This window comes from Equus quagga, chromosome 1 (genome assembly GCF_021613505.1).
Source record: "Equus quagga isolate Etosha38 chromosome 1, UCLA_HA_Equagga_1.0, whole genome shotgun sequence".
Lineage (NCBI taxonomy): Eukaryota > Metazoa > Chordata > Mammalia > Perissodactyla > Equidae > Equus > Equus quagga.
The window spans coordinates 17,233,593-17,260,573 of NC_060267.1; the positions used below are offsets into that span (position 1 = coordinate 17,233,593).

Genomic DNA, 26,981 nt, shown 5'->3' on the forward strand with positions numbered 1-26,981 from the left:
CAGAGGCCAGGGAAGTGGCGGGGAGCTGTCTCTGCTGTCAGAGCTATAGCCTGGAAAATCCCATTGCAAGAGGGTGAGGGTCAGTGCCCTGCACTCCTGCTTCAGAAGTTCTGCCCAGGCACTTCAGCCACGACCTTCCCCATGGGGTGCAGGGTCAAGGGGATGTGCCCTTTCTCCCTCTAGACCACCTTCCTGGTACCTAGGACCCCAGAATTCCCTGTTAAGCCCACTTTTCATCCTCTCTTCTCTGGGTCCTGACGACAGACTGCTGTTGGTGTGCACACTCCTAGGCCCAAGAGGTGACCTAGAAGCAGCTGTTAGAGAGCTGGGTGGATGGAGCTTGGATACGCAGGCTGGAGTGTCTATACAAACACACAAAGCCCTTTGCAGTGTGCGATGGGGCTGTGAGGAGGAAGAGAAGGCAGGCTATAGGCTAGGGGTCAGGACTGGGGAACATTCTAGCACAGAACTTCAAGGCGCCCTAGAAGTCTAAGTGCAAACCTGGCCTTCCAGGTAGTTATGAAGGTATGCTTATCATGATAGGAGGCTAGGACATTCACAAGTAGCTTGACTTATATTTTATAAAATTTTAGATGTATGGTAAGTGTCTTTTTTTTTTTTTTTTTTTGGCAAGGAGGATTCACCCTGAGCTAACATGTGTGCCAATCTTCCTCTATTTTTTAGTATGTGGGCCACCAGCACAGCATGGCCGCTAACAGAGTGGTGTAGGTCCATGCCCAGGAACCAAACTCGGGCTGCCGAAGTGGAGTGTGCTGAACTTAACTAGGCCACCAGGGCTGGGCCCAAGTTGAGTCTTCATTTGTGCTCTGCCCCAGGCCTGCAAATGTTAGGGGCAGGCCTGCCACTTAAGCTCAGAGCTGGGATGGCATGGCTGTGGTAAGGGTCTCTCTCTTTGCTTGTCTACCTCCTAGGAGTAGAGTTCATGCCATGCTCCCCTGCAGCCCTCCCTCCTTCCTGCTCCACCTCCCTGGTACTGATGAGGTCTGGGGGACATAATCTAAACTGGTGAGAGCAAGGCATCACCTTTGATCCCACCCCGCCAGTATTCCTGAGCCGGGCACTGTGCTGTGCTCTAGTTCATGCTCCACCACCCCACCTCCACCCTAGGGACAAGAGAGGTCTAAGATTCTGATGTAAGGCTTAGGGATCAGAGGAGCTTTATAGCACTCTGAAATGATGGGGCAAAAAATCAAATAGAGAGGCCAGGCCCGTGACCAAGTGGTTAAGTTTGCATGCTTCAATTGGTGGCCAGGTGTTTGCTGGTTCAGGTCCTGGGCGTGGACTTACACACTGCTCATCAAGCCACGCTGTGGCAGCGTCCCACACAGAAGAACTAGAATTACTTACAACTAGGATGTACAACTATATACTGGGGCTTTGGGGAGAAAAAAAAAAAAAGAGGAAGATTGGCAACAGATTTTAGCTCAGGGCCGATCTTCCTTTAAAAAAAGTCAAATCGAAGCCAGCAGTTACTTCTGCATAGATCTCACAACCCTAATATTAGCTGTCTACACTAGGCTGTGACTCCTCAGTACCCAGGCCATGGGTACACAGTAGGTGCTTGATAAATGTCAGATAGATGATCAAACATATTTCCTACCCTCTCCTTCAAGGAAATTATAAGAGCTGAGTCCCTGACTTCAGGCTCCTGGAGAGAGCAGGTGCAGAGGATTCTGCTTAGCTATGCAGGGTTTAGACTGCCATTTGTGGGAGTGGATGGAATCTGGGTAGCAACTGGCCCCGGCTGGAGAGAGGCAGCTCACCGGAAGAGTCAGTGAAAGCTGATCTCTCTGGCTGAGACCAGCTGAGTGTGGTTCCTGGCAGTTGGCCCAGGAAGACCTTAAAGGAAAAGGGGTGGGTTTGTGGAGGGACTGCAGTCCCTATTCCCAGGTCTGGCATGTTCTTTTGGGTTCCTGGACCCAACTGCAGCATGCGTGCATGTGGAGCCCTCCCCACACCAACAAGCAATTCTCAGACACCAGCAGCGTTCTGATACAATCTACCCAGAGATAGTATCGGATACCACGGGTAAAGGGCTCAGCCCCACAAGACCGCCCTCCACTTCAGATGCCAGTCTCAAGCCCAGGTTGCTTCCTGTGCTTCTGACGACCAGCTACAAATTGGAGGCTGCAATGACTGTCTCCAACTCAGGATGCCAGTTGCAAGTCCAGATTGTCACCAGTACTTCTGACCAACTGGCTTTAAATCTTGGGTTTGATTAATTTGCTAGAACTCAGGATACCTGTTTATGCACTAGATTACTGATTTATTGCAAAGGATATTAAAGAATACAAACCAACAGCCAGATGAAGAGATACATAAGGTGAGGTCCTGAACAAAGGAGCTCCTGTCCTTCTGGAGCTGAGGGCCCAGCACGGTGGCACGTGGAAGTGTTCTGATTCCCCAATCTGGAAGCTCTCTGAACATCCTCTTTTTTGGGTTTTTATGGAGATTTCATTACTTAAGCATTTGGTAATTGATTCAACCTCTAGCCCTTCTCCCTTCCCCGGAAATCAAGGGGTGGGACTGAAAGTTCCAACTCTGCATTCGTGGCTGGTTCCCCTGGCAACCAGCCCCCCACCCTTAAGTGCTTTCCAAAAGTCACCTTCACTGATATAAATCCAGTGGTGGTGGAAAAGGGCTTGATATGACCATTTCACCTTTATGGCTGTGAATTGTTTTCAGAACTGAGGACAAGAGATCAAATATTATAACAAAAGATGCTCCCATTGCTCTCATTGCTCATGAAATTCCAAGGGTTTTGGGAGCTGTGAACCAAGAACTGTGGATGAAGACCAAATATGAGAAATATATTTTGGTCATCTGAGTGACTAAATATATATAGTTCTTATAAATCACAATATGGCAGGTGTCCAGTGTGCTGTGGACAGCTGTGAAGGGGGACCTGACCTTTTACGGACTGGAGAAGATGTGGGCTGGTTTCTGGACTAGAACTGAGAGATGAAGGGAATCTGAGGTCGCATGGAAATGTGTGACTGTGAAAACTCTCGCTTTCCTTTTCTCTCAACTGGAGGGTCCTTTAAAAAAGCCAGACTGGGCTTCACAGGCTCTGTGGGTAGGATGTAGGAAGACGGGGAGAATTAAAGCTAGATGGTCAGTCCCTCAAAAAAGCCTGCCTAAACAACGGTTTCTCCCTGTATCCGGAGGAAAATGCCCAGTGATTGCCCTGGGAACCCAGCAACAGTGACTGACTTGAATAAATGGATGAGAAGGGAAGCCTAGGGAATGGACGGGTGCTGATGCAGGGAGCTTGAGCCCTCAAGCCTCTGAGAGAATTGATTTTTCTTAAGAGTTAGGCAGGGCAGGTGCTAGGGTCTCCTTTTTGTCAATCACAATAATGAAGAACTATTATTATGCCCATTTTACAGATAATGAATTGAGGAATAAAGAAGATGGGGAATCCACTCCTGCTGCTGTTTTTGAGCAGCAGAACGAGGTCTTGAGCCCAGGTGGGCTGTCTCTAAAGCCTATATGCTTAACCTTACCCAATACAGGGTGGGACCCGGGGATTGCTGTCTATCTTGATCTTTTTGGTAGGATTTCCACATGTTTCCACCCACCCTGCTATGCGCCTCAACATAGTGTCTAGTTTCAGGACTTAATCCTGGGAAACGAACCGTTCACCATGAGCCCTAACTTCAGCCAACAGTCTGGAATACTGAATTTGGAGCTCTGTGCTACAGGTGCTCTGGTTAATTAGTCATATTTATTATGTCTATTAGGAGCCATGATTTTTGTTGTGGGATGAACTTATGGCTACAAAAATTTTGTTTGTTGATAGATGTTGCTGGATTTCCAAGGGAACACCTGGTGGTCTTGGAGGTAGAGCCCCCAGGCTGCCCCTGGAATCCTTATTCCCAGCCCTGGCACTCCAATTTCACTCTTAGTTACATTTGGGGAGGGGAGAGGAAGAAAAAAGTGTACTCACCCCAGTCACTGAATTCTGGGGGTAAACAATCTGTAAGATCTTCTCTCCTTAGGGGAACTGAGTTCAAGGACATAAATCTCGAGGCTGATCTGCATTCCAGTTGGGAGGGGTTAAGGCTTAAGAGTCACCTTTCATTTCACCTCAGTTTATTTTATTTTTTATTTTTAAAAATATTTTATTTTTCCCTTTTCTCCCCAAAGCCCCCCAGTACATATTTGTGTATTTTTAGTTGTAGGTCCTTCTAGTTGTGGCATGTGGGACACTGCCTCAGCATGGCTTGATGAGTGGTGCCACGTCTGCGCCCAGGATCCAAACCGGTGAAACCCTGGGCCACCGAAGCGGAGCACTTGAATTTAACCACTCGGCCACAGGGCCGGCCTCCATCACCTCAGTTTATTTTAGAATTAATAAATGGTAAGGTGGACCTTTGTGAAATCTTTATTTTGGCTCAGAATTTAAACTTAGGCTCAATATTTCCAAGAAGTCCATGTCTGCCTTTTTCTAAATATTTTCCAGAGCACAGGGCTCCATGAAATTCCTGGATATGGCACAGTTATCTCTTCTGAACATCTAGTGGGAATACTCCTTGTTGAGGAGTTAAACCCATTGCCTTTAAGCTGTTTTTCGGTGTATGGGAAAACATCCTTCATCCAATATTCCTTCATAGGCACAATTTTCTGAAAATTCAATTCTCTCAGCCCTACAAGTTTCAAGATTCATCTTGGAAAAGAAGACTAGATAGGAAGCAGATATTTTTTTAGGTTGGAAGCATCCACAGGCACAGCTGGTCATGATGGTTAGATGCCCAGGCTGCGAGGTCAGTCAGTCAGGCTTCACCGCTCTGAAGCTGGGTGACCCTGGGTGAGCCAATAAAATTTCCTGAGCCTCAGATTTCTTATCTATGAAATGAATTTAATAATGCTACCTTCCTTACAGCAGTGACGTGAGGATGAAATGAGATAATATACGTAAAGAACCTAGTCAGGGTTTGGTACTTAAGAAGGGCTCAGTAAACATAAGCCTATTATTATTTGCTCTGTGTCTGTACAGCGCCTAGGACTGTACCACCAGCAGAGAGGCATCACTGTAGGCAAAGCTCAGCTGAGAGAATCAGGGACCTGGACTGTAGTTCCTGGCTCAGCTGCTAATTTATATAATATTTGTTTTGTTACATATTCAATACCACATTTTTTTTGGTAAGTTATGAAGCATAACGATGAAACAGATAACCCATAGACCTATTGTCACCCAGCCCAGTGACCCCATAAGGCATTTTAACCACTGCCTTGCTCAGAACAAGCCTAACACATTTTCTGTAACTTACAGGAAACCACAAAGAGAGGAAGGAGAAGATGGCTGAGACATAGGTCAAATCCAGTCAAAGGCGGCTGAAGTCAACATGGCAATCAGACTGGACCTGACATAGACCCCGCAGCTCCTTATATACTCATTATAATATATTACCATATTATAGAACACACTCACCAACACCAACACCATAGCAGTTTACAACCACCTATTATAACTATTATTCCTCCCCTTCATTACCTAGACCCCTTTAACAGCTGCTTGATGACCCCAGGAACTGAGAAGTTGATTTGTGAACTTAATTTCCACTTTTCCATTCTTTGGCCGTTGAATAAAGCTTGCGCTGTTGAATGCTCAGCTTCCATTTCATTTTAAATCTGCAACACCAAACAGGAAAGAACTCCCCGAGGAAGGGACAGATTGTGGGTATGAGGCCCAGCCGTGGACCCCTCCTCGGAGCTCCTCCAAGTGTGGGTCGGAGTCCCACTGGAGTGAGGTGAAACTAGTAACGCTGCCACTCAAACACCACTGTCAAAGCTGCTTTTGAGTTCCTCCTCAGCTCATCCCCCTCCCGCTCCCTTTTCCTTATATGTGGCCACTACAGAGTGGTGGTGATCATTTCATTCCTTTTTCAAAGGAATGTGTGTATATTTCCCTAAATGATATATCGCTTAATTTTGCTGGGTTTTGAGCTTCAAAAAATGATGTTACCTGTATGAGGACTTCTGCATTTCCCCCCCACATTTCAAAGATTGATTTATTCATGTGGTTGAGTATAGCTTTATTCGTTTTTTAAAGCTTTATTCATTTTTACTGCTGTATAATATTCTATCCCACTCCAATTTATCCATTCTTTTGTTGGCGGACATTTGTTTTGTCCTATTTTGCTGCCATAAATAGTGCTGGGACAAACATTCTCATACAAGTCTCTTGGTATGTATGTGCAAGAGTTCTCCAGGGTTTATATATAGAGTGGAGTTGCTGAATCACAGAATAATTTTCAGGATAATTTCTAAAGAGGTTGTAGTCTGCTCGATCACTCTGCCCTCTCTTAGTCTCAGTTTCCTCACATTAAAAAAACAAAACAAAATCTTTCATGAGGATTAAATGAGACAATGTATATTAAAGTCATACTAAAACTATAATACACCTTGCAATGTAAATTAATGTTTTTATGTATTTTTTTTTTTTGAGGAAGATTAGCCCTGAGCTAACATCTGCTGCCAATCCTCCTCTTTTTGCTGAGGAGGACTGACCCTGAACTAACATCCATGCCCATCTTCCTCTACTTTATATGTGGGACGCCTGCCACAGCATGGCTTGGCAAGCGGTGCCATGTCCGCACCAGGGATCCAAACTGGTGAACCCTGGGCTGCCGAAGCAGAACGTGCGAACGTAACCGCTGCGCCACCAGACCAGCCCCTAAATTAAAGTTTTTAAATAGGATAATAATACCAACCCAATCTTAACAGAGAAGTGGAAATGGGCTAGTGGGAGACTGGAGCTAATATTCATTGAATAATTATTATTTATGTGGCATCTTGGCACTTCATCTAATCCTCACAACAATTTTAGAAGGAGGTATTATTTTTACTAATTTATGGATTAAGATACTGAGACTCAGGGTTGTAAAGTTATTTGCCCAAGATTATGCATCTAGTCATGGAGCTGTTGTTCAAACAAGGCATGGTTCTACCTAATAGATGTTTTAAAATACTCTGGATACAATGCTTGCATACAAAGGATTCTGCCAAGACTTGGATGACAGAGTTCATTAAAGTAAGAAGATGGGTAAGCCAAGAGCCCTCAAAGAGAGAAGACTGCAGCTGAAACTGGGGGCAGGTTGTCAACTTCATGTCAACCTCTTTCCTCTTTTTATTTCCTTTTTAAATTCAATAAGCATTTTTAAAAATTCCTATTGAATGCAGGTACTAGGAGATATTTAGAACACAAGCCTGAAAAAGACTTGTTCTCTATTTTTTTAGGAGATTACAATCTAGCGAAAAGGGCAGATATACACAAAATTATAATTCAAGGTAGATTGTAAAAAATTCAGTGGACTACAATGCACCGTACTTTCACATATAGGCAATGCTTTGTAGTGAAAATTGTCAGGCTTTGGAATCAGCTGAGGTTGGCACACTAATTTAACTCTGGCCAATTTAAACCCGTAGCCTCCTCTCCTTATTGGTAAAATGAGGGTCATAATACTTAGCTTTGGAATGATAATTGTAGTTACAAGATTGTCTTGAGGATTACTGATAATGTAATAAATTCTTGGTATACAGTTGATGCTCAATAAACAATGGACATTATTTAATGCCCAAAGGAGGAAGGCGGGGCAGGTATGGCCATTCCTACATTTCAAATGAGGAAGCTAAATTTCAGGAAATGAAACAACTATTTTGCAGTCACCAAACTAGTAAATGAAGAGATCAGCCCAAATCCTCATCTTCAGGCCACCACCTTTCAAAGACCACAACACTTTCACCCGCCTCACGCTTTCCTGTTCAAGTGCATTAGGAAGAAAGAGGAAAATAAGATGATCAAGGGAAGCAGGATTTAACCAGTCTTGACCTCCGGAAGGATGAGTTTAAGGAGAGAGAGTATTTCAGGAGCAAACGAGCACACGTAGCGAACACTTGCTAAATGGTCAACAGTCCGCCAGGACTGGGTGTGGCACGAGTACAACTAGAGCCAAGGCTCCACCCACGCCTTAGGGTGCCGACTTGGTAGGTAGCGGACGCCAGGACTCAGGTAGTCACAGGGAGGGTCGTTTAAACCGGGACGCTTGACGCACGCCGGGCCCTCTCCTCGGTCGCCCCGCCCATCTCCGGGGGCGGGGAGTCGTGGCGTAGCTAGCCTATCATCACTGCCGACGCTGACGACGTCTCTTCTCCATTGGTGGACGACGGGGTGACGTCACGTTCGCCGGACCGGCAAAGGAAGAGGGCGCCATGATTGGCTGGCGGCGGCACGGCGGGTGGTGGAGGAGCTTGGCCAGTCTGGGTTTTACCCCGGTGGTGGACTTTCACTTTCCATGTTTCGAGGCCTTTGGGGGCTGCAGAGGGAGGGGAGTCGGCTCGGCGGAAACCTGGATCTGGTTCTAAGAGCCGTGGGGTTGAGCAGGGGTGACCGGAAGTGATCTTGGGACTGACCGGAAGCGAGGCCTGGAGGGGAGAGGAGAGCGGGTCCCGGGAGGGAGGGGGCTTCCAGCGGGAGGGGGCCGGGGGAAAGGTGCGAGAACGGCGTGGGAGCGCCGGGTAGGCTGCGGGTCCCTGCTGCTGGGCTGTTTGGAGAGCAACGTGCCCACCACGAGCCTAAGGAGCTCGAGTGTGGGAGTCCAGCGCTGCCTCTGGGCAGTCTGGACTAGTTAAGCAAAGGGGCCCTCGTGCGGCTCCAGAGAGCTGGCGGGGAGGGATTTTGGTAGTTGGGGCAGCCAAGAGCAGGGAGGCAAGGGTACGGGAGATTAGTTAGGTTGTGCGGGCAGTGTGGCTTGGGCTTGGGGGCGGCTGGGAGGTACTGTGTGGGAGATCTTGGCTTGGAGTTTTCTACAGTCCTGCCCCCATTGGGTAGAATCACACTACTCGCCTTTGTACAAGAGTCGGTGTCTCCTGGGGCAACGAAGGAGCCAGGATGGCCTGGGCTCTGAAGCTGCCTCTGGCCGATGAAGTGATTGAATCCGGGCTGGTGCAGGACTTTGATGCTAGTCTTTCCGGGATCGGCCAGGAACTGGGTGCTGGTGCCTATAGCATGAGGTGAGTGAGATTTTCCCAGACCCTGCACCTTCTGAATAACAAAGGCAGGATGGAGAATAAGGGGCGCGCTGTGGGGTGGGGTGGAGTGGGAAGAAGAGGTGTATAGAGTTAAAGAAGCTGTTTGCCGTTGGGGAAAAGGAGCTTGTTGCCTTTGTTGCTTTGAGTAGAGTATTGTGGAAGAAATGGAACAAGAGCTTGTAGACATGTCAAGTCTGTGCAGGATAAGTGGAAGAAGGAAGAATGGCCCTTGATTAGCAACCAGATGAATGTTGACAGGCCGTTGTGCCAGTGTGGGAGACTGGAGGCTGATGGTGTGTGTGTGTGCGTGGATAGATTGCGCTGGACTTGTTTGAAGAAGAGGCCAAACTGAGCATGTGAGGGATGTCTGGGAAGTTGAGAGCTGAGACTTAATAAACGTTGGTTGACTGCTTTTTGGGAGGAAATGAGACCTTGGTGAAGAAGTTGACCCATCTATATCTTAGCCTGCTTTGAGCTTTTACTTAATTCTGTGGTTTCTGATTTTTGAAATATAAACTGTGAAGTGAAAAAGTGTCATAGAGAACTTTTGGATGCTTCTGGACCTTTATGTATCAAGCTAAATGTTGATAATAAATAAAAATCTCCTTTGAAAGCAGCATAACTTGCCACGTGATTTATTTGCATGCATTAGGTATTTCGTTCCCCCCGATAGTTTGTTTCATTTATAAGATGTGCAAAAATCATGTCTGGAAATGTTGAAACATCTGCATCTTAGAGTTAGATGGAATATAATTGGGTTTCTAGATGTATTTTAAAGCTTAATCTCAATAAGTGAATCAAAGAGACGTTAGAACTTAACACTTTGAGTTTATGGATTTATAGGAGAAAGATGCTTTTTAATGGAGAAGGACAAATTTTGCATTCTGATAGTGAGATCCTTTGAGAGTTATGTAATTGAAACTTCTTATCCCTGCTAAACCAAAGTGGGCTTTCCTCACTGAAGTAAAGTTATGAGTTAGAACTTAATAGTTCATCTTCAGGAATCTTTGCTTACAGTTAGGATAATAAAGGCTATCCCTGTATACATATTTTCATGATTTTTAGGGAAATTTGAGTTCTATCATGAAATGCTCTTAGTCTTGAGGAATTTAACTCTAGTTTTGCCTGTCATTATTTACATAAGTCTGGCCATAAAAATAGAGATTAACTTGGTCTCACAGTAAATGTCCCAACCCTGAGTTTGCGTGTCAGTATCTGACATAATATTTGACAACTTATGCTGTTTGTGTAAAGATTACCACAGCAAAAAGTTTGGTTTTATCTAGGTTATTGGAGTTTAGGATGGCGATCATGAAGTGTAAGTGTTCTTGTTATAAAAGCAGTTCACATTGTCAACAAACATTTTCGCCTCTACTACGTCTTCTCTCTACCACACAACCTTCCGTTTATGAGTACTTTCCTGTGTCGTACCCTGAGTGGCCTTCATAGGTATTAGTGGAATGGCTTGCATATTCACATGTAGAATTTTTTTCCAGCATCAAATCCACAAGAGTTTTCAAACATCACTTTATGTTTTCCCCAGGGCACACTGTGCCAAAAATTTAAGTATTTTTTCCTTGTTTTTTTACCTTCCTCTTTTTCATCCCTTTTGCTCTTGTCACTTCTCTTGACTCTTACATACATTTAATCATTTGTATTGACTTGTGTTAACGAGATATTAGTTCTCAAACTTTAGTATTCACGAGAGCCATCTGGAGTACTTAAAAATAGTTTCTAGGGCCCCATTTTCTGTGACTGGGGCACAGACCAGAAATCTGATTTTTTAAACAAGTTCTTAGGTGATTTTGATGCAGGTGATCCAGGGACCACATTTTGAGGAACACTGACTGGAGGAGTTTTTATACACAAAGACAGTGATCCTTTGCTTTTCCTCTTTCCTCTGTTAATTAGACCATGTGATCGCTTTTCCTGTACCTTTGTTAGGAAAAGTGTTCTCTTTGACAAGCAATTTGTTTTGTAAAATATTTTCCTTAACGTATTTGTTTTACCCTCCCTCGTTTGCTTATTTTCTACATCTTGTAATAGTTTCGCTTCAGATGTGTTGGTTTGTATTTTATAAAGATTCTTCTGAACTGGATTTCTGTTTTCGATTCTTAATCTTCCGCTGTATTCAGTAATATTCTTTTCATAAGTGGTTCTTTAATATTCTCCTTACATTTTCTGTACATTTTAATACATGGCACAAATTTTATAGTTAAAATAAAGGACATTCCCTGAAAATATGCTGATTGAAAGAAGCTGGTCACAAAAGACCACATAGCATATGATTTCATTTCAATGTAATGTCCAGAATAGGGAAATCGATAGAGACAGAAAGTAGATTAGTGGTTGACTAGAGCTGTGGGGGAGAGGGAATGGGGAGTGACTGTGTATAGGTATTGGTGTTTTTGCAGGGGAGATAAAAATGGCCTAAAATTGTGGTGATGGTTGCACAACTCTGGGACTACACTAAATAAAATTGAACTGTACACTTTAAGTGGGTGAATTGTATGGTATATGAATTGTGTATCAATAGAACTGTTATAAGAATAAAAAGATTAAATTTTGTGTTTTGTTTTCTTAAAAATTTTCTTTCTCTCATTTCATTTTTTTTAAGTTGAGGTTTAATTGATATTACATAGAATTAATCGTTTTAAAGTGAAAAATTCAGTGGCGTTTAGTTTCTTCGCAATATTGTGTAACTACCACCTCTATCTAGTTCCAGAACATTTAAATCACCCCAAAGAAAAACCCTGTACCTGTTAAGCAATTGCTCTCCGTTTCCCCTCCCCTCTCTCCCTGGGAATCACTAATATGCAGTCTATCTCTCTGGATTTACCTATTCTGGATATTTCATATACTCTAGTCTCCCCTATATGCTGGCGGTATGTTCCAGGACCCCCCAGTGGATGCCTGAAACTGCAGATAGTACCGAACCCCATATATCCTGTTTTTTCCTATATGTACATACTTGTGATGAAGTTTATAAGTTGTGCACAGTAAGAGAGTAACAGTAACTAATAATAAAATAGAACAATTATAATAATATACCGTAATAAAAGTTATGTGAAATGTGGCCTCTCTTTCAGTCCAAACTTATTCCTGAATCTGTGTAACCGTCCCTTACTTGCAGCAAAAGGCTTGGTGTCATGTGTTTCAGGGGATCCCTTGCTATAGTCTTCGTACAGGCTCAGTGCTTTCTGGCACAACACGTTGCCACCATTTGGACCATGTTTTCTGTTTGTGTCTTCCACCCACAAATATAATTTCTTTTCCATCTTAACTAAGCACTCATCATGCACTGTGGCCGTAACTTGCAGCTTGAGGTGCAACAGCAAAACTAGCATGAATTTCTTTTTCCTCCTTCACAATTTCACTAATAGAGGATTTGTTCTTACTGTAGATCTTAGCAACCTCAGCATACTATTTTTTCTTTCCTTATTAAGTCAAAAACTTTCACCTTTTCACTTAAAGGAAATGCTTGACGGCTTCTCTTTTGGCATAGCTCAATTGCCAGCATCACTCTCTTACCCTTTGGGGCCATTGTTAAGTGAAATAAGGGTTGCTTGAACACAAGCACTATGATACCAGAGCAGTTGATCTGATAACTGAGAGGGCTACTAAGTGACTAACAGGAGGGTAGCGTATACAGTGTGGATACGCTGGACAAAGGGATGATTGACATCCCAGGAAGGATGGTGCAAGACTTTATCATGCTACTCAGAATGATGCGAAATTTAAAACTTATGAATTGTTTACTTCTGGAATTTTCCATTTAACATTTTTGGTCCATGATTGACCACCAGTAACTGAAACTGGAAAGTGAAACCTTGGGTAAGGGGGAGACTACTGTAAATGGAATCATGTGTGACCTTTTGTGTCTGGCTTCTTTCGCATAAGTTTTCAGGGTTCATCCACATTGTAGCATGTATTAATACTTTAGTACTTTCTTCTTTTTTATGGCTGAGTTATATGCCATTGTATGTATATATCATAATTTGTTTATCCATTCATCCCTTGATGGACATTTGGACTGTTTCCACTTTTTTTTTTGTGAGGAAGATTCACCCTGAGCTAACACCTGTTGCCAATCCTCTTTTTTTTTTTTTTTTTTTGCTTGAGGAAGATTAGCCCTGAGCTAACATCTGTACCAGTCTTCCTCTACTTTGCATGTGGGATGCCTCAACAGCATGGCTGATGAGTGGAATAGGTCCGCACCTGGGATCTGAACTCATGAACCTGGGCTGCCAAAGCAGCATGCTTGGAACTTTAACCACTTGGCCATGGGGCTGTTGCCAGGTTGTTTCCACCTTTTGACTATCATGAGTAACGTTGTTATAGTGTTATGTTTATAAAAGAAGTGACTGTGAAATGTTTATAAACATTTGTGTACAAGTTTCTGTGTAGGCATTTTTTTATTGAGGTGTAATTGTATTAGTTTATATATATTATAAATTATACATATTGTACATTAGTATATAATACGGTGTTGATGCTAACGCATTAGTTTTAGGGTTACAACATAATGATTTGATGTTTGTATATATTGTGAAATGATCACCACAGTAAGTCTGGTTAACATCCGTCACCATACATAGTTACAAAATTTCTTTTTCTCCTGTGATGAGAGAACTTTTTTTTAAATTTTTTTTTAAAGATTTTATTTTTTCCTTTTTCTCCCCGGTACATAGTTGTGTATTCTTCGTTGTGGGTTCTTCTAGTTGTGGCATGTGGGACGCTGCCTCAGCGTGGTCTGATGAGCAGTGCCATGTCCGCGCCCAGGATTTGAACTAACGAAACACTGGGCCGCCTGCAGCGGAGCGCGCGAACTTAACCACTTGGCCACGGGGCCAGCCCCTGATGAGAGAACTTTTAAGATTTACTCTCGTAGCAACTTTCAAATACGCAATACAGTCTTGTTAACTATAGTCACCATGCTGTACTCGACATATGTTTTCGTTTCTCTTGGGTGTATACCTAGGATTGGAATTGCTGGGTCTATGGTAATTCTATGCTTAACTTTTTTTTTTGTTCCCTCCATAATTTAAAGACTATTTTTTTAGAGCAGTGTTAGGTTCACAGCAATATTGAGAGGAAGGCGTCCAGAAATTTCTCATATACCCCCGCCTCCACACGTGCATAGCCTCCTCTATTGTCTACATCCCCCACCAGAGTGGTATATGCTCTGTATCTACAGTGATGAAGCTACATTGATACATCATAATCACCCAAAGGTTATAGTTTATCGTAGTGTTCACTCTTGGTGTTGTACATTCTGTGGGTTTGGACAAATATATAATGATATGTATCCATCATTATAGTGTTAATGCAGATTATTTTCAGTGCCCCAAAATCCTATGTGCTGTTCATTCCCCTACACCCATCCGAAATCATGACAACCGTTGGTCTTTTTACTGTCTCTGTAGTTTTGCCTTTTCCAGAATGTCATATAATTGGAATCATACAATATCTAGCCTTTTCAGTTTGACTTCTTTCACTTAGCAGTATGCATTTAATGTTCCTGCGTAGCTCATTTCTTTTTAGTGCTGAATAATATTTCATTGTCTGGATGTACTGCAGTTTATTTATCCATTTACCTACTGAAGGACATCTTGGTTGCTTCCAAATTTTGGTAATTATGAATAAAGCTGTTATAAACATCCATGTGTAGGTTTTGGTGTGACGATAATTTTCAGCTTTTTTGGGTAAATACCAAGGAATACAATTGCTGGATCATGTGGTGAGAGTATGTTTAGTTTTGTAAGAAACCACCAAACTGCCCTGCAAAGTGTCTGTACCATTTTGCATTGCCACCAGCAATGAGTGAGAGTTCCTTTTGCTCTACATCCTCTTCAGCATTTGTTGTTGTCAGTGCTCTGGGTTTTGGCCATTCTAATAGATATGTAGTGTATGCTTCATTTTTTCAAGAACTACCAAGCTGTTTTACACAGCAGCTGAACAGCTTTGTATTCCCACCAGCAATATACAAGGGCTCCTATTTCTCTACATCCTCATCAGCACTCGTTTCCTGTTTTTGTTGGTTTGTTTTTAATTAAAGCCATCCTAGTGAGTGCAGAGTAGTATCTCATTCTGGTTTTGTTTTGCGTATCCCTATTGACCATAATGTTGAGCATCTTCATGTGCTTATTGGCCATTCGCATGTCTCTTTTGGAGAAGTGTCTGTTCATGTCTGTTGCCCAATTTTAAATAGGGTTGTTGTCTTTTTGTTGTTGATCTGTAAGAGTTCTTTATATATTCTGGATACTAGCCCATTATCAGATATACGGTTTGCAGATATTTTCTCCCATTGTGTAGGTGGTGGTTTCACATTCTTGATAATGTCCTTTGATTCACAGAAGTGTTTAATATTGAGGAATTCCAATTTATCTATTTTTTCTTTTGTTGCTCATGCTTTTGGTGTCAACTCTATAAGAATCTATTGCCAAATCCAAGGTCATGAAGATTTATCCTATGGTTTCTTCTAAGAGTTTTATAGTTTAAGTTCTTATATTTAGGTTGTTGATCCATTTTGAGTTAATTTTTGTATATGGAATGAGGTAGGGGTCCAGCTTCATTTGTTTGCATGTGGCTGTCTAGTTGTCCCAGCCACCATTTGTTCATTCTTTCCTATTGAGTGTTCTTGGCACCCTGGTTGAAAATCAGGTGGTCACAGATGTAAAGGTTTATTTGTAGACTCTTAGTTCTATTCTGTTGATTGATATGTCTGTGCTTCTGCCAGTACCCACACTGTTTTGATTACTATAGCTTTGTAATAAGTTCTGAAATTGGGAAATGTGAGTCCTCCTTTGTTTTTGTTTTTCACTATTGTTTTCACTATTCAGGGCCTCTTGTAACTCCATAAGGTTTTGAGGAGTGGCTTTTCTGTTTCTACAGAACAGGCCATTGAATTCTGATAGGGATTTCATTGCATCTGTAAATGGCGTTGGGAGTATTGCCATCTTAACAATATTAAGTTTATCAGTCTGTGGGCATGAGATGTCTCTCCATTTATTTATGTCATCTTTATTTCTTTCTGCAATGTTTTGTAGTTTCAATGTACTAGTCTTTCACATCCTTGGTTAATTCCTATATATTCCTATATATTTCTATATATTTTATTCTTTTGGATGCTATTATAAATGGAATTGTTTTCTTAATTTTCTTTTTGGATTGTTCACTGCTGGTGTATAGAAGCACAACTTTTTTTTTTCTGTTGATCTCGTGTTCTGCAACTTTGCTGAATTCATTTATTAGCTCTAGTAGTTTTTTGGTGGATTCTGTGGGATTTTCTATATGTAGAATGATGTCATTTCAAATAGATAATTTTTCTTCTTTTCCAATTTGTATGCCTTTTATTTCTTTTTCTTGCCTAACTTTTCTGGCTAGGACTTCAGTGTAATGTTGAATAGCAGTGGTGAAAGTGGGCATCCTTGTCTTATTCCTGATCTTAGAGGAAAATCCTTTTTTTGGTGTATATTTTGGTTATTTTCTTAGTGGTTATCATGGGGATTATAGTTAGTATCCTAAGTTTACAGCAATCAATTTGAATTGATGCCAACTTGGCTGCAAGAACATACATTAAACTAGACTTATTGTGCTGATCATTTTACAATATATACAAATATCGAATCATTATGTTGTAGACCTGAAACTAATATAATGTGATATGTCAGTTATAAAGAACATACATTAACTCTGTTCCTATCCAACTCCATTTCCTCTCTTTATGTTGTTATTATCACAAATTACTTCTTTATACATTGTGTGCTTGTTACTATATATTTATAATTATTACTTTATGCACTTGTCTTTTACATCATATAGGAAACAAAAAGAGAAGTTAAATACCAAAAATGCAATATACTAGCTTTTATATTTACCTATGTAACCTTTGTAAGATCTTTGTTTTCCATTTGACTTTGAGTTACCATCCAGTGTTCTTTCATTTCAGCCTGAAGGATTCCCTTTAGCATTTCTTGTAGGGCAGGTCTACTTGTGATGAACTCCCTTAGCTTTTGTTGAGGAATGTCTTAATTTCTCCTTCATTTTGGAATTCTTGGTTGATAATTTTTACTTTCAGCACTTTATCATTCCACTGCCTTCTGGCCTCTGTGGTTTCTGATGAGATATTGGCTGTTAATCTCATTGAGAGTCCCTCATATGTGATAAGTCACTTCCTTTCTGCTGCTTGAAGAGTCTCTCTTTGTTTTTCACCAGTTTGAATATAACGTATCTTGGCGTGGATCTCTGAATTTATCCTCTTGAAATTTGTTGAGCTCTTAGATATGTAGATTCATGTCTTTCATCAATTTGGAAAGTTTTTGACCATTATTCTTCAAATATTTTTTCTGCCTCTTGCTCTCCCCCTTTTCCTCCTGGGACTCCCATAATGTGTACACTTGTTGGTGTACCATGGGCCCCTTAGCTTCTGTTCATCTTTTTTTTTTTTTACTCCTTAGCATGGATAATTTCAATTGTCCTATCTTTAAGTTCATTGATTCTTTTCTCTTACCTAGTCAAATCTGATGTTGAACCCCTCTAGTGAATTTTTAATTCTAGCTATTATACTTTTTTGCCTAGAATTTCTTTTTGGTTCCTTTTTATAATTTCTCTCTTTTTATTGCTATTCATTACTTGTTCATACGTTATTTTCCTGATTTCCTTTAGTTATATTATGGTTTCCTTCAGCTCTTCGAGCATGTTTAAGACAGTTAGAGTCTTTGTGTAGTATGTCTAGTATCTGGGCTTGCTCGGGGATGGTTTCTCTCAATTGCTTTTTTCCCTGTCAGTGGGCTATGCTTTCCTTTGTCTTTGTATGCTCTGTAATTTTTTGTTAAGAACTGGTCATTTTGAGTATTGTAACGTGGTAACTTTGGAAATCAGAATTCTCTCCCTCTGTGGAGATTACTGTTGTTGCTTGGTGAAAGCTGCAGTCATCCATTTGTTGAGTGACTTTTCCAAACAATATATTCCTTGTTGTATGTGGTCACTGAAATCTCTTTTGTTATCTCTGTGATCAACAAGTGACTTGACAGAGATTTCCTTAAATGCTTGGATCCAATAAGAAAAGAAAAGAAAAAAGAATATTCTTTATCTTTCTCCCTCTCTCTCCACATACCTAGAATTATTTTTCTTTGAATGTTTAAGAGTAATTTGCAAATGTGATGCCCATTAACACCTAAATATTTCAGTGTGTACGTTTTAAAAACAAGAAATTCTCTTGCATAACCATAGTACAATGATCAAAATCAGAAACTTACACTGACACAACACTATTATCTAGGGGCCGGCCCGGTGGTGCAGCCATTAAGTTCGCACGTTCAGCTTTGGTGGCCTGGGGTTCGCTGCTTCGGATCCTGGGTGCAGACATGGCACCGCTTGCCACACCATGCTGTGGTAGGTTTCCCACATATAAAGTAGAGGAAGATGGGCACAGATGTTAGCTCAGGGCCAGTCTTCCCCAGCAAAAAGGAGGATTAGCAGCAGTGAGCTCAGGGCTAATCTTCCTAAAAAAAAAAAAAACCCCAAAACAAAAAAACCCACTATTATCTAATCTATGAATATCTAATCTATCAGATCTTGGCAATTGTCCTAATGTTGTCCTTTACAATAGAAGAATATCCAAGATGATGTGTTGATTCTGTTGTCCTATTTCTTTTGTCTCCTTTAATCTAGAACAGTTCCTGAGTCTTTCTTTGTATTTTTATGATATTGACAATTTGATGAGTATAGGCCAGTTATTTTGTAGATTATCCCTCAATTTGAGTTTGTTGTTTGCTTATGATTAGATTCAGGTTATGCACTTTGTGTAGTAATACATAAGAGGTGATGCTGAGTTCTTTTCTGTATATCATATTAGGATGCACATGCTATCGATTGGTCCCATTACTGGCAGTGTTAACTTTGACCATTTAGTTAAGATAGTATATGCCAATTTTCTCCATTGTAAATTTATTATTTTGCCTTTCATAATTAATAAGTATCTTGTGGGGAGATACTTGGAGACTATGTAAATATCCTATTACTTTTCAAACTTTCACCCACCCATTTTAGCATTTATTGATGATTCTTGCCCTAATCAGTTATCTTTATGATGGTTGCAAACTGATGATTTCCTAATTATGCCTTTCCTTTGACATTTATTAGTTTACTTTCTACTGTAAGAAAGAGCTTTCCCTTCTTATTTATATTTATCAGTGTAGCCTCATAGATTCTTACTGTATTCAATAGGTTATAATCTTTTACTATCACTATGTATTTTGATCAGATTGTTCCAGATTTGGCCAGAGGAACCCCTTCAAGCTGGCTCCACACAGAAGCCTTTTAAAATTAAGGTCTTGCTGATGCCTATTGTTCCGAGGTAACTATTAATAGCACACTCCTTCACTCACCAAAGTGTTCCTGTCTGAATGATAAATTATATGATCACTTTATTTAAAATGTAGATCAGATCATGTTACTTTTCGTGTCTGCTATTCTCCTGGCTTGCTCTGCTGTGGCAACATCTGGCCTTCTTACAGTTCCTCAGATGCTCTGCACACTCCCACCTCAAGGCCTTTGCGTTTGCTGTTGCTCTTCCTAAAATAGTCTTCTCCATCCCTCACTTGCTTTAGGTTGCTGCTCAAATGTCACTTTCTCACAGAGGCCTCCTCTCACCACCTTCACATAAAGTAGCAAGTGCCTCTTTTCCTCACCAGCACTCGGCCTTCTCTGCTCTGCTTTCTCTTGTCCCAATATCTGATATGTTAGTCGCTTATTTGCCTCTTTCGCCAACTAGAATCAGTGCTCCATGGATGCAGGACTTTGTTTTGTTCTCGCTGTCTCCCTAGTGCCTTAGAACAGTGCCTAACAAATAGTTTGTGCTGATTGTTGAGTGAACGAACTGAGCTCACTCTCACTGTATTTTGTTTCAAAGGCAAGTAGTATAGTAGTTTCTGAGGCAACTATGTCTCTTCATCAGAACTGGTTTTTGTTGTTTCTTTTTTCCCGTGCTTCTTTTTCAGTACTGTTTTCCTTCACTTTTCCACTTCAGCTATCACCTAGCCGTCTTCCACATCTTCATCTCTTTTTTTGTCTTAGAGTTGGTCAGTTTTTACTGACTGTTCCTCTACTTTCCCTTTAGTTCTGAGTCTCTTGTGATGGACAGTGTATTCCTCCCTTTGCCACAAAGTTTAAAAGTTTGCTACTTTTAAAAGATGGTGCTGCCGTAGGGCAGCCTAGTGGTGTAGTGGTTAAGTTTGCACACTTCACTTCAGCAGCCCAGGGTTCACGAGTTTGGATCTGGGGCACAGACCTACACACTACTCATCAAGCCACGCTGTGATGGCATCCCACATACAAAATAGAGGAAGATTGGTTCAGATGTTAGCTCAGCAACAATCTTCCTCAAGCTAAAAGAGAAAGGTTGGCAACAGCTGTTAGCTCAGGGCCAATCTTCCTCACCAAAAAAAGAAAAAGAAAAAAGATGGCACTGCTGTAAAAATATCAGGAAATATGTAGGAATGTTTAACTTCAAATTGAGGATACTGTTGCTTCTGAGAGTTGGAGGGAGATATAACTGGGGAAGGATAAAGGATAAAGGGGGATTCACCTGTTCGTGCTCTATTTCTTAAGCTCAGTGGAGTGTACACAGGTATTTTTTACACATTTTTACCTCTTTAGATGACTGAAATACTGCATAATAATAAGTTGTCCTGTGATTCATTGTCTTTTTACTGAAGGTTTGTAGATTTTTCTTTGCTTTCTTACAGTTTTCTTGCCCTCTTATAATTCTTAGGGAAGATGACCTACAGTCTAGCAATGTTTCCCTGCCTTCCTTTTCCTTCTTTGTTACCTTCTCTTTCCGTTTTCCACCTCTTCCTAGCCTGCCCTCATTCTGTGCTTTTTTTTTTGAGGAAGATTAGCCCTGAGCTGACATCTGCTGCCAATCCTCCTCTTTTTGCTGAGGAAAACTGGCCCTGAGCTAACATCCATGCCCATCTTCCACTACCTTATATGTGGGATGCCTGCCACAGCATGGCTTGCCAAGTGGCGCCATAGCTGCACCCGGGATCCGGACCAGCGAACCCTGGGCCACCGAGGCAGAACGTGCGAACTTAACCGCTGCACCACTGGGCTGGCCCCCATGCCCTCGTTCTTTATCTGCCTTGTTCGCAGTACCTTCCATTTGTAGGGATAGTTGACTCTCACTGTGTGTCATCGGGCTAGAATCTGGGAGAAAAATTAATTTGGGACTTTGGATACACATTTGGGACTTTGGATACACAAATTGGTGTTCTGATTTTCCTTTTACCACTGGTTCATGTTTTGAATGCACAAGTCCTGGTTGATTCACTCAGTCACTAAGCAGATTTTTATTCATTCATTCAACAAATATTTGAGTGCCAACTACATGCTAGGTTTTCTACAGCTTGATTCTGTAGCTTTGAGTCTTTTCCATATGCTCCCATATGCAGGCGCTATGTCTAGTGCTATAGTGATTAAAAGATAAATCACAGAGGTTCTTGTCCTCATCTTCTCTACCAAACTGTAAGCAAGTAAAGACTGGTATGTATATGAAAAGGTATGATGCAGACTAGAAAATGATATGCCCAGAACACTTACAGATAAAGTGCTGTCGGAGTTCAGAACATGGAAAGACTACTTCTACCTCCTGAGGGTGGTCTCTGAAAGAAGAGCAGGATTTGGCCATGTGAAGAATGAGAGAGAAGATATTCCAGGCAGAGGGATTGTGGGAATAATGGAATTGCTGGATTATGGAGTTTGTGCATCTTCATACAAGATAATGCTAACTTGTTTTTCCTGATTACCTTGGAGTTTAAGTGTTTTGGTTGTTCTTCATTCTAGCCAATACTTTCTTTAGTCATTGTTTTGATTTTTGTCAATCTAGTGGATGTGGGTTTTATTGTGGTTTTAATTTGCATTTTCCTGATTTCTTATGAGACTGAGCACCTTTTCATGTGTTTATTAACCATTCATGTTTTTGTAAATATTCAAGTTTTTTTGTGTGGGGGGGTCTTTTTCATATTAACTTATAGGAATTTTAAATATATTTTGGATACTCATCTTTTGTGAGTTATGTGTGTAGTCCATATCTTCTCCCAGTGTATGACTTGTCGTATCACTTTATGTGTCTTTGGCTACATGAGTTTAGCTACATGTCTTTGGTTCCAAAGTTCTTAATTTAGTGTATTATAATTTATCAATCTTTTCCTTTATAGGTATGATTTTTGTGTCTTGTCTAAGAAATTCTTCCTTCTCTAATGCCATAGAGTAATTCTCCTATGTTGTCTCCTATATTGTCTTCTAAGGGTTTTACGTTTTTGTTTTTCATACTTAAGTCTTTAGTCCACTTAGAATTGACTTTTTTTTAAAAGATTTTTTATTTTTTCTTTTTTCTCCCCAAAGCCCCCCGGTACATAGTTGTATATTCTTCGTTGTGGGTCCTAGTTGTGGCATGTGGGACACTGCCTCAGCATGGTTTGATGAGCAGTGCCATGTCCACGCCCAGGATTCGAACCAACGAAACACTGGGCCGCCTGCAGCGGAGCGCGCGAACTTAACCACTCAGACACTGGGCCAGCCCTAGAATTGACTTTTTTAAAAATTGATTTTTGTATTGGGTGTTGGTAAGGATCCAATTCCATTTTTTTTCCTATAGATATCCAAATTTCCCAACACTACTTATTGAAAAGTTCATCCTTTCTTCCCTGGTCAGCAATACCAGCTCTGTCATAAATCAAATTTCTGTAAGTGTGAGGTCGGTTTATGGGTTCTATATTCTGTTATATAGGTTAATTTGTCTGTCCAAGTCAATATCATGCTGTCCTAATTACTAAAGCTTGAAGTAATTCTTGCTATCTGGCAGAGTAAATCTCTTGTTCTTCTTCAGGAGTACCTTGACTGTTCTTGGCTTTGCTCATTGATAGGAATTTTAGAATCAGCTTGTCAAGTTCAATCTGTTGGGATAGTGATTGGAATTGAATCTGTAGATCAATTTGGGAAAAAGTGACATCTTTATGATATTCAGTCTTTCGATCCTTGAACCATGATGTAACTTTCTAGTTAGGTCTTAGCTGAATATTTCTTGAATTTGACCCTCTGTATCTGTACTTTCATTGCTGATTCAGATTTTCGTTTTTTCGTACATGGACTGTTGCGTTAGCTTTGAACTGATCTCCCTATTTTTAGTCTCCTTTTTCCAAGAGGCAGCCTAGCATAAGTGAGCTCTGGAACCAGATTTAGGAGCTTGAATGCTGGCGCCATCAGAACTGGGCACATTGCTTAACCTCTCTTTCATTAATTTAAAAGAGATAATAATAATAGTAGTCACCTCATAAGATGGTTATGAATATTCAATGAGTTAATATATGTAAAATGATTAGGAGAGTGTCAGGCAAACAGTAAATGCTCAATAAATGCTAGCTATTATTGCTGTGATTTAAATTCTAGCAGTCTAACTCCAGAGCCTTCCCTGTTAATTCCTGTGCTCTACTGAAGAGAAGATGAACTCAAGATGTATTTTGTAGTTAAAAATTCATAGGGCTTGTTAGTTGACATGAGGATAAGAGAAAAGTATCAATCTCAGATGCCTCCCAGGGTTGTAATTTGAGCATTTTGCTGGCTCGTGTCGCCATCCAATAGAAGAGTAGAAGACATGAGGGGAGGTAGGCTGGGCAGGTGTGGAGGAAGATCAAGAGTTCTCTTTTGGATCTGGTCCATTTGATATCCCTGAGAGACATCAAAGAGGCAGTGTTAGGTGGGTATTTAAATGTGCAAATCTGGAGTTCAAAATAGAACTCTGGACCTAGTGGATATGTTTGAGCATCATCAGAATAAGGTGATATTTAAATGTATGGGAATTAATGAGAGCGTCTGGGAATGTAGAAAGAGAAGAGCCAAAAGTCCTGAGGTTTTATAGAGGAAGAGGGGTTGCCACAAGGGAGTTGAGGAGATGCTGCTGGTAAGGTAGGAAGAAAATCAGGAAAGGGGTATTCAGGAGGCCAGAGAGGAGCGTGCTTAGCGAATGTAGAGTTTACAGCTGTGTTGAATGCTGCTGAGAGTTGAAGTAAGATGAGCCCTGAGAAGTCACTGTTGAGTTTGGCTACATGGAAGTCATTGGTGACCATGACAAGCATTTTCCATGGAGTGGTGGAGTGAAAGCTTGGTTGCCATGGTTTGAGGAATGAATCAGAGAGAGATGAGGAGGTGGAAACTCTGTATATGTAGAGACTTTTAGTTATGAAAGTTACAGAGGAGTGTAACAGTAGTTGAAGGGGGATGTGGGAAGAGGGAGATAGATGGCATGTGCGTTGGGACAATCAAGGGAATAAAGTTCTTGGGAACTGAGAACGGACAGATTCCAAGTCCATGGGAAAGGATCAGCCTTTTCTGGGAGGAGGAACTTTGTCTTTATTGTATCAGGTCAAAAGAGAAGACAGTTTCAAGGGCAGATAGGTTTGTAGGTTTGGTAGTGAAAGATACTTAAAAATGTTGTATGAGAGATTTAATTGGTTAAATTGTTTGTGGAGAGGCAATTGCAAGTAACATGGAAATATGAGGAGCTCTCCACAGGGGTTGTAGGTAGCCAAGTGCTCAAGACAGATTTGATGATAAATGATAGCAGCCTTTTCTGCACTATTCATCTGCAAGTGTAACCCAATCATGTTTGCTGAATAGCCTAATTATAAAGACCTAGATTCTTCTAGTGGGCATATTATTATTATTATTTTAATCATTTATTTGAACAGTATTTATTGAGTACTTACTATGGCCAGGCTTTATTGTACTAGGGTAAAAAGACAAATGAGGTCCTTTTACTCTTGGAATTTGCATTCTTATGGGGGGAGGAGGAGGAGTAGGTAGGTAGGTAGGTAGGTAGATAGGTAGATAGATAGATAGATAGATAGACAGACAGACAAGGAAATTTCAGAAAGACATGCCATGATGAAAATATATAGGATCTATTTTAGGTGGAGTGACCAGGAACATATGTCTGTAGCCATGACAATTTAGCAGAGACCTGAATGATGAAAAAAACCCAGTCAGGCAGAAATCTGGAAATTCAACTTCTGGGCAGGGGAATCAATCATTGCAAAAGCTTTGAGTCCTTTTATTGGAAATCAATTGATTGATACTATCATTCTATTAGGATGAATTGCACAAATAGCCATGTGTAAGCGTTGGAGTGTACCACCTCTAGAAATATCTTTGAAGCATTTAAAGGAGCTTTCAATTACATTTTTTTCTGCAGGAATGTTTTGAACAGTTTCTGCTTAATCTAGGCATTGAGTAGTAGAGAAGAAGGATACAACTTGGATAAAATTTGTTTTATTGTTTTCCCACTGTCAAAAACAGTGCCAGACGCCTAAGTGCGCACAAAGTATTTACTGAATGAATGGATGAATAAACTTGGATTTGTCTGGCTATCTGCTAGCTGTGTAACCTTGGGCAAATTATTTAACATCTCAAATTACTTGAGCCTCAGTATCTTCAACTGGCAAACAAGGAGGGGGAGACATTTCCTCCTACCTCACAGCATTATTTTGTGGGTTAAATGCAAATTTATGTGTAAAAAATCAGTGGTAGCAGTTGAGTGGGAGTAGAGGAGAGCAAGGGAAAGGAGCTGCAGTTTGTAAGCTGGAACTTTTGAAAACAGAAGAGAGGTGGGAAGTATACCAGACATGAGACTAAGGGGCAAACTGGGTCCAGTTTCGAAGGGCCTTGGGAGGGCTGTTGAGGAGCTAGCCCTTTATCATGATTTTGTCAGGAAGCTGCTGGAGTGTTGTAATCAGAGTAGTGACATTTTAGATTTACGTTTTTGAAGGTTCCTCTGGCTTCAGATTGGAGGATAATGATAAAAAGCTGGTTACTCCTGAGGATTGAAGCTTAGTGAACTGGGTATCTTCTGTTCTGCATATCCTTAGAAATGCAAATTAATTCTCTATCTATCCATAAAAGAAAGGGAGCAAATAACAGTCCTGTTTTGATTACCTCATCAAGCCTAGTTGGGATGCCTCCAAGGAATATGTTGGCCATTTTAGAAGAAAGGGCCTTCATCGAAGATGTGGTCCGAAAGAGGAGCAGAAGAGCTAAAGCCTTGTCACCATTTCATAGGACTAGTGTTTTGGTACTTTTAGGATATTCCCAAAAGTCGATAGCAGTTAAAGCCTTAAAAAAGAGAAAAATGTCTGCTTGTCTCTCACTCTAGGGAGGAATGGGGGCTAGGGAGATGGCCGGCTTTTGAAGCTAGGCTTGGTAGCAGCGATGGAATGGGCAAGGCGGAAGAACTCCGAAGGTGGTAAGTGATGCTTGCCAGTGAAGAGGGAGGGAAGCTTAACTGCAAAAAAAAGGATGAACTAGTAGACATTTGGGGTCTTAAAACAAGCTTTGAGGCTCAGCACCATAAGGGGCTAAATGTAGTTTCCCTTAGTCACAGAAAACAAAAACAAAACGCTGTTTTTATTTTACCACTTAGGTCTTACTATGATGGTAGGTATCAGAACTTTGAATATTGAAATGGGAGTTCTACTTTCTGTATGAAAATTGTCAGATTCCCTGGAATATATAACCCATGAATATTGTCGCAGGTTGCCATTCATAACCTAAATGGGAAGAGTCAGTGATTTCAGAAATTTAATAAAAGAGCCTGGTACTAATGATGCCACAGGTGATGTTTTCAATTAGCAGTGTTTTAATGAGATTTGTAGCCTGGTAAGAGCTAATCCTGTAATGAAGGAAAAAAACTGAGAAAGCAGGCCTATATCTGGTAAATCTCCTGAGGTAGGGCTTTACTGATTCAGATTTCTTTGATTAAACTTTTAATATCTTACAAGCTCTCTGGAAGTAAATTTGCATCTGACATTGGTCAGATACTTTTTCAGCTTCCAAAATAAGTAAGGCTTGCAGACAGATCTGAAATCAGAAGT

At 41.0% G+C, this 26,981-nt stretch overlaps 1 protein-coding gene across 6 annotated transcripts in view; it reads left to right on the forward strand.

The window, feature by feature from the left end:
* Positions 1 to 8,255: 8,255 nt before the first annotated feature.
* Positions 8,256 to 26,981, forward strand: part of TFCP2 (transcription factor CP2) — a 49,219-nt gene continuing 30,493 nt past the window's right edge. For 3 of the 6 annotated variants that reach the window (XM_046680388.1, XM_046680395.1, XM_046680428.1), the window contains exons 1-2: positions 8,256 to 9,036; positions 19,322 to 19,414. In XM_046680388.1, the coding sequence (XP_046536344.1) occupies positions 8,915 to 9,036; positions 19,322 to 19,414 (215 nt within the window). In that variant the 5' untranslated portion in view covers positions 8,256 to 8,914. Of the gene's footprint in view, positions 9,037 to 18,424; positions 18,451 to 19,321; positions 19,415 to 26,981 lie in introns of those variants that run through there. The other 3 variants (XM_046680405.1, XM_046680413.1, XM_046680421.1) reach the window with 2 other exon arrangements.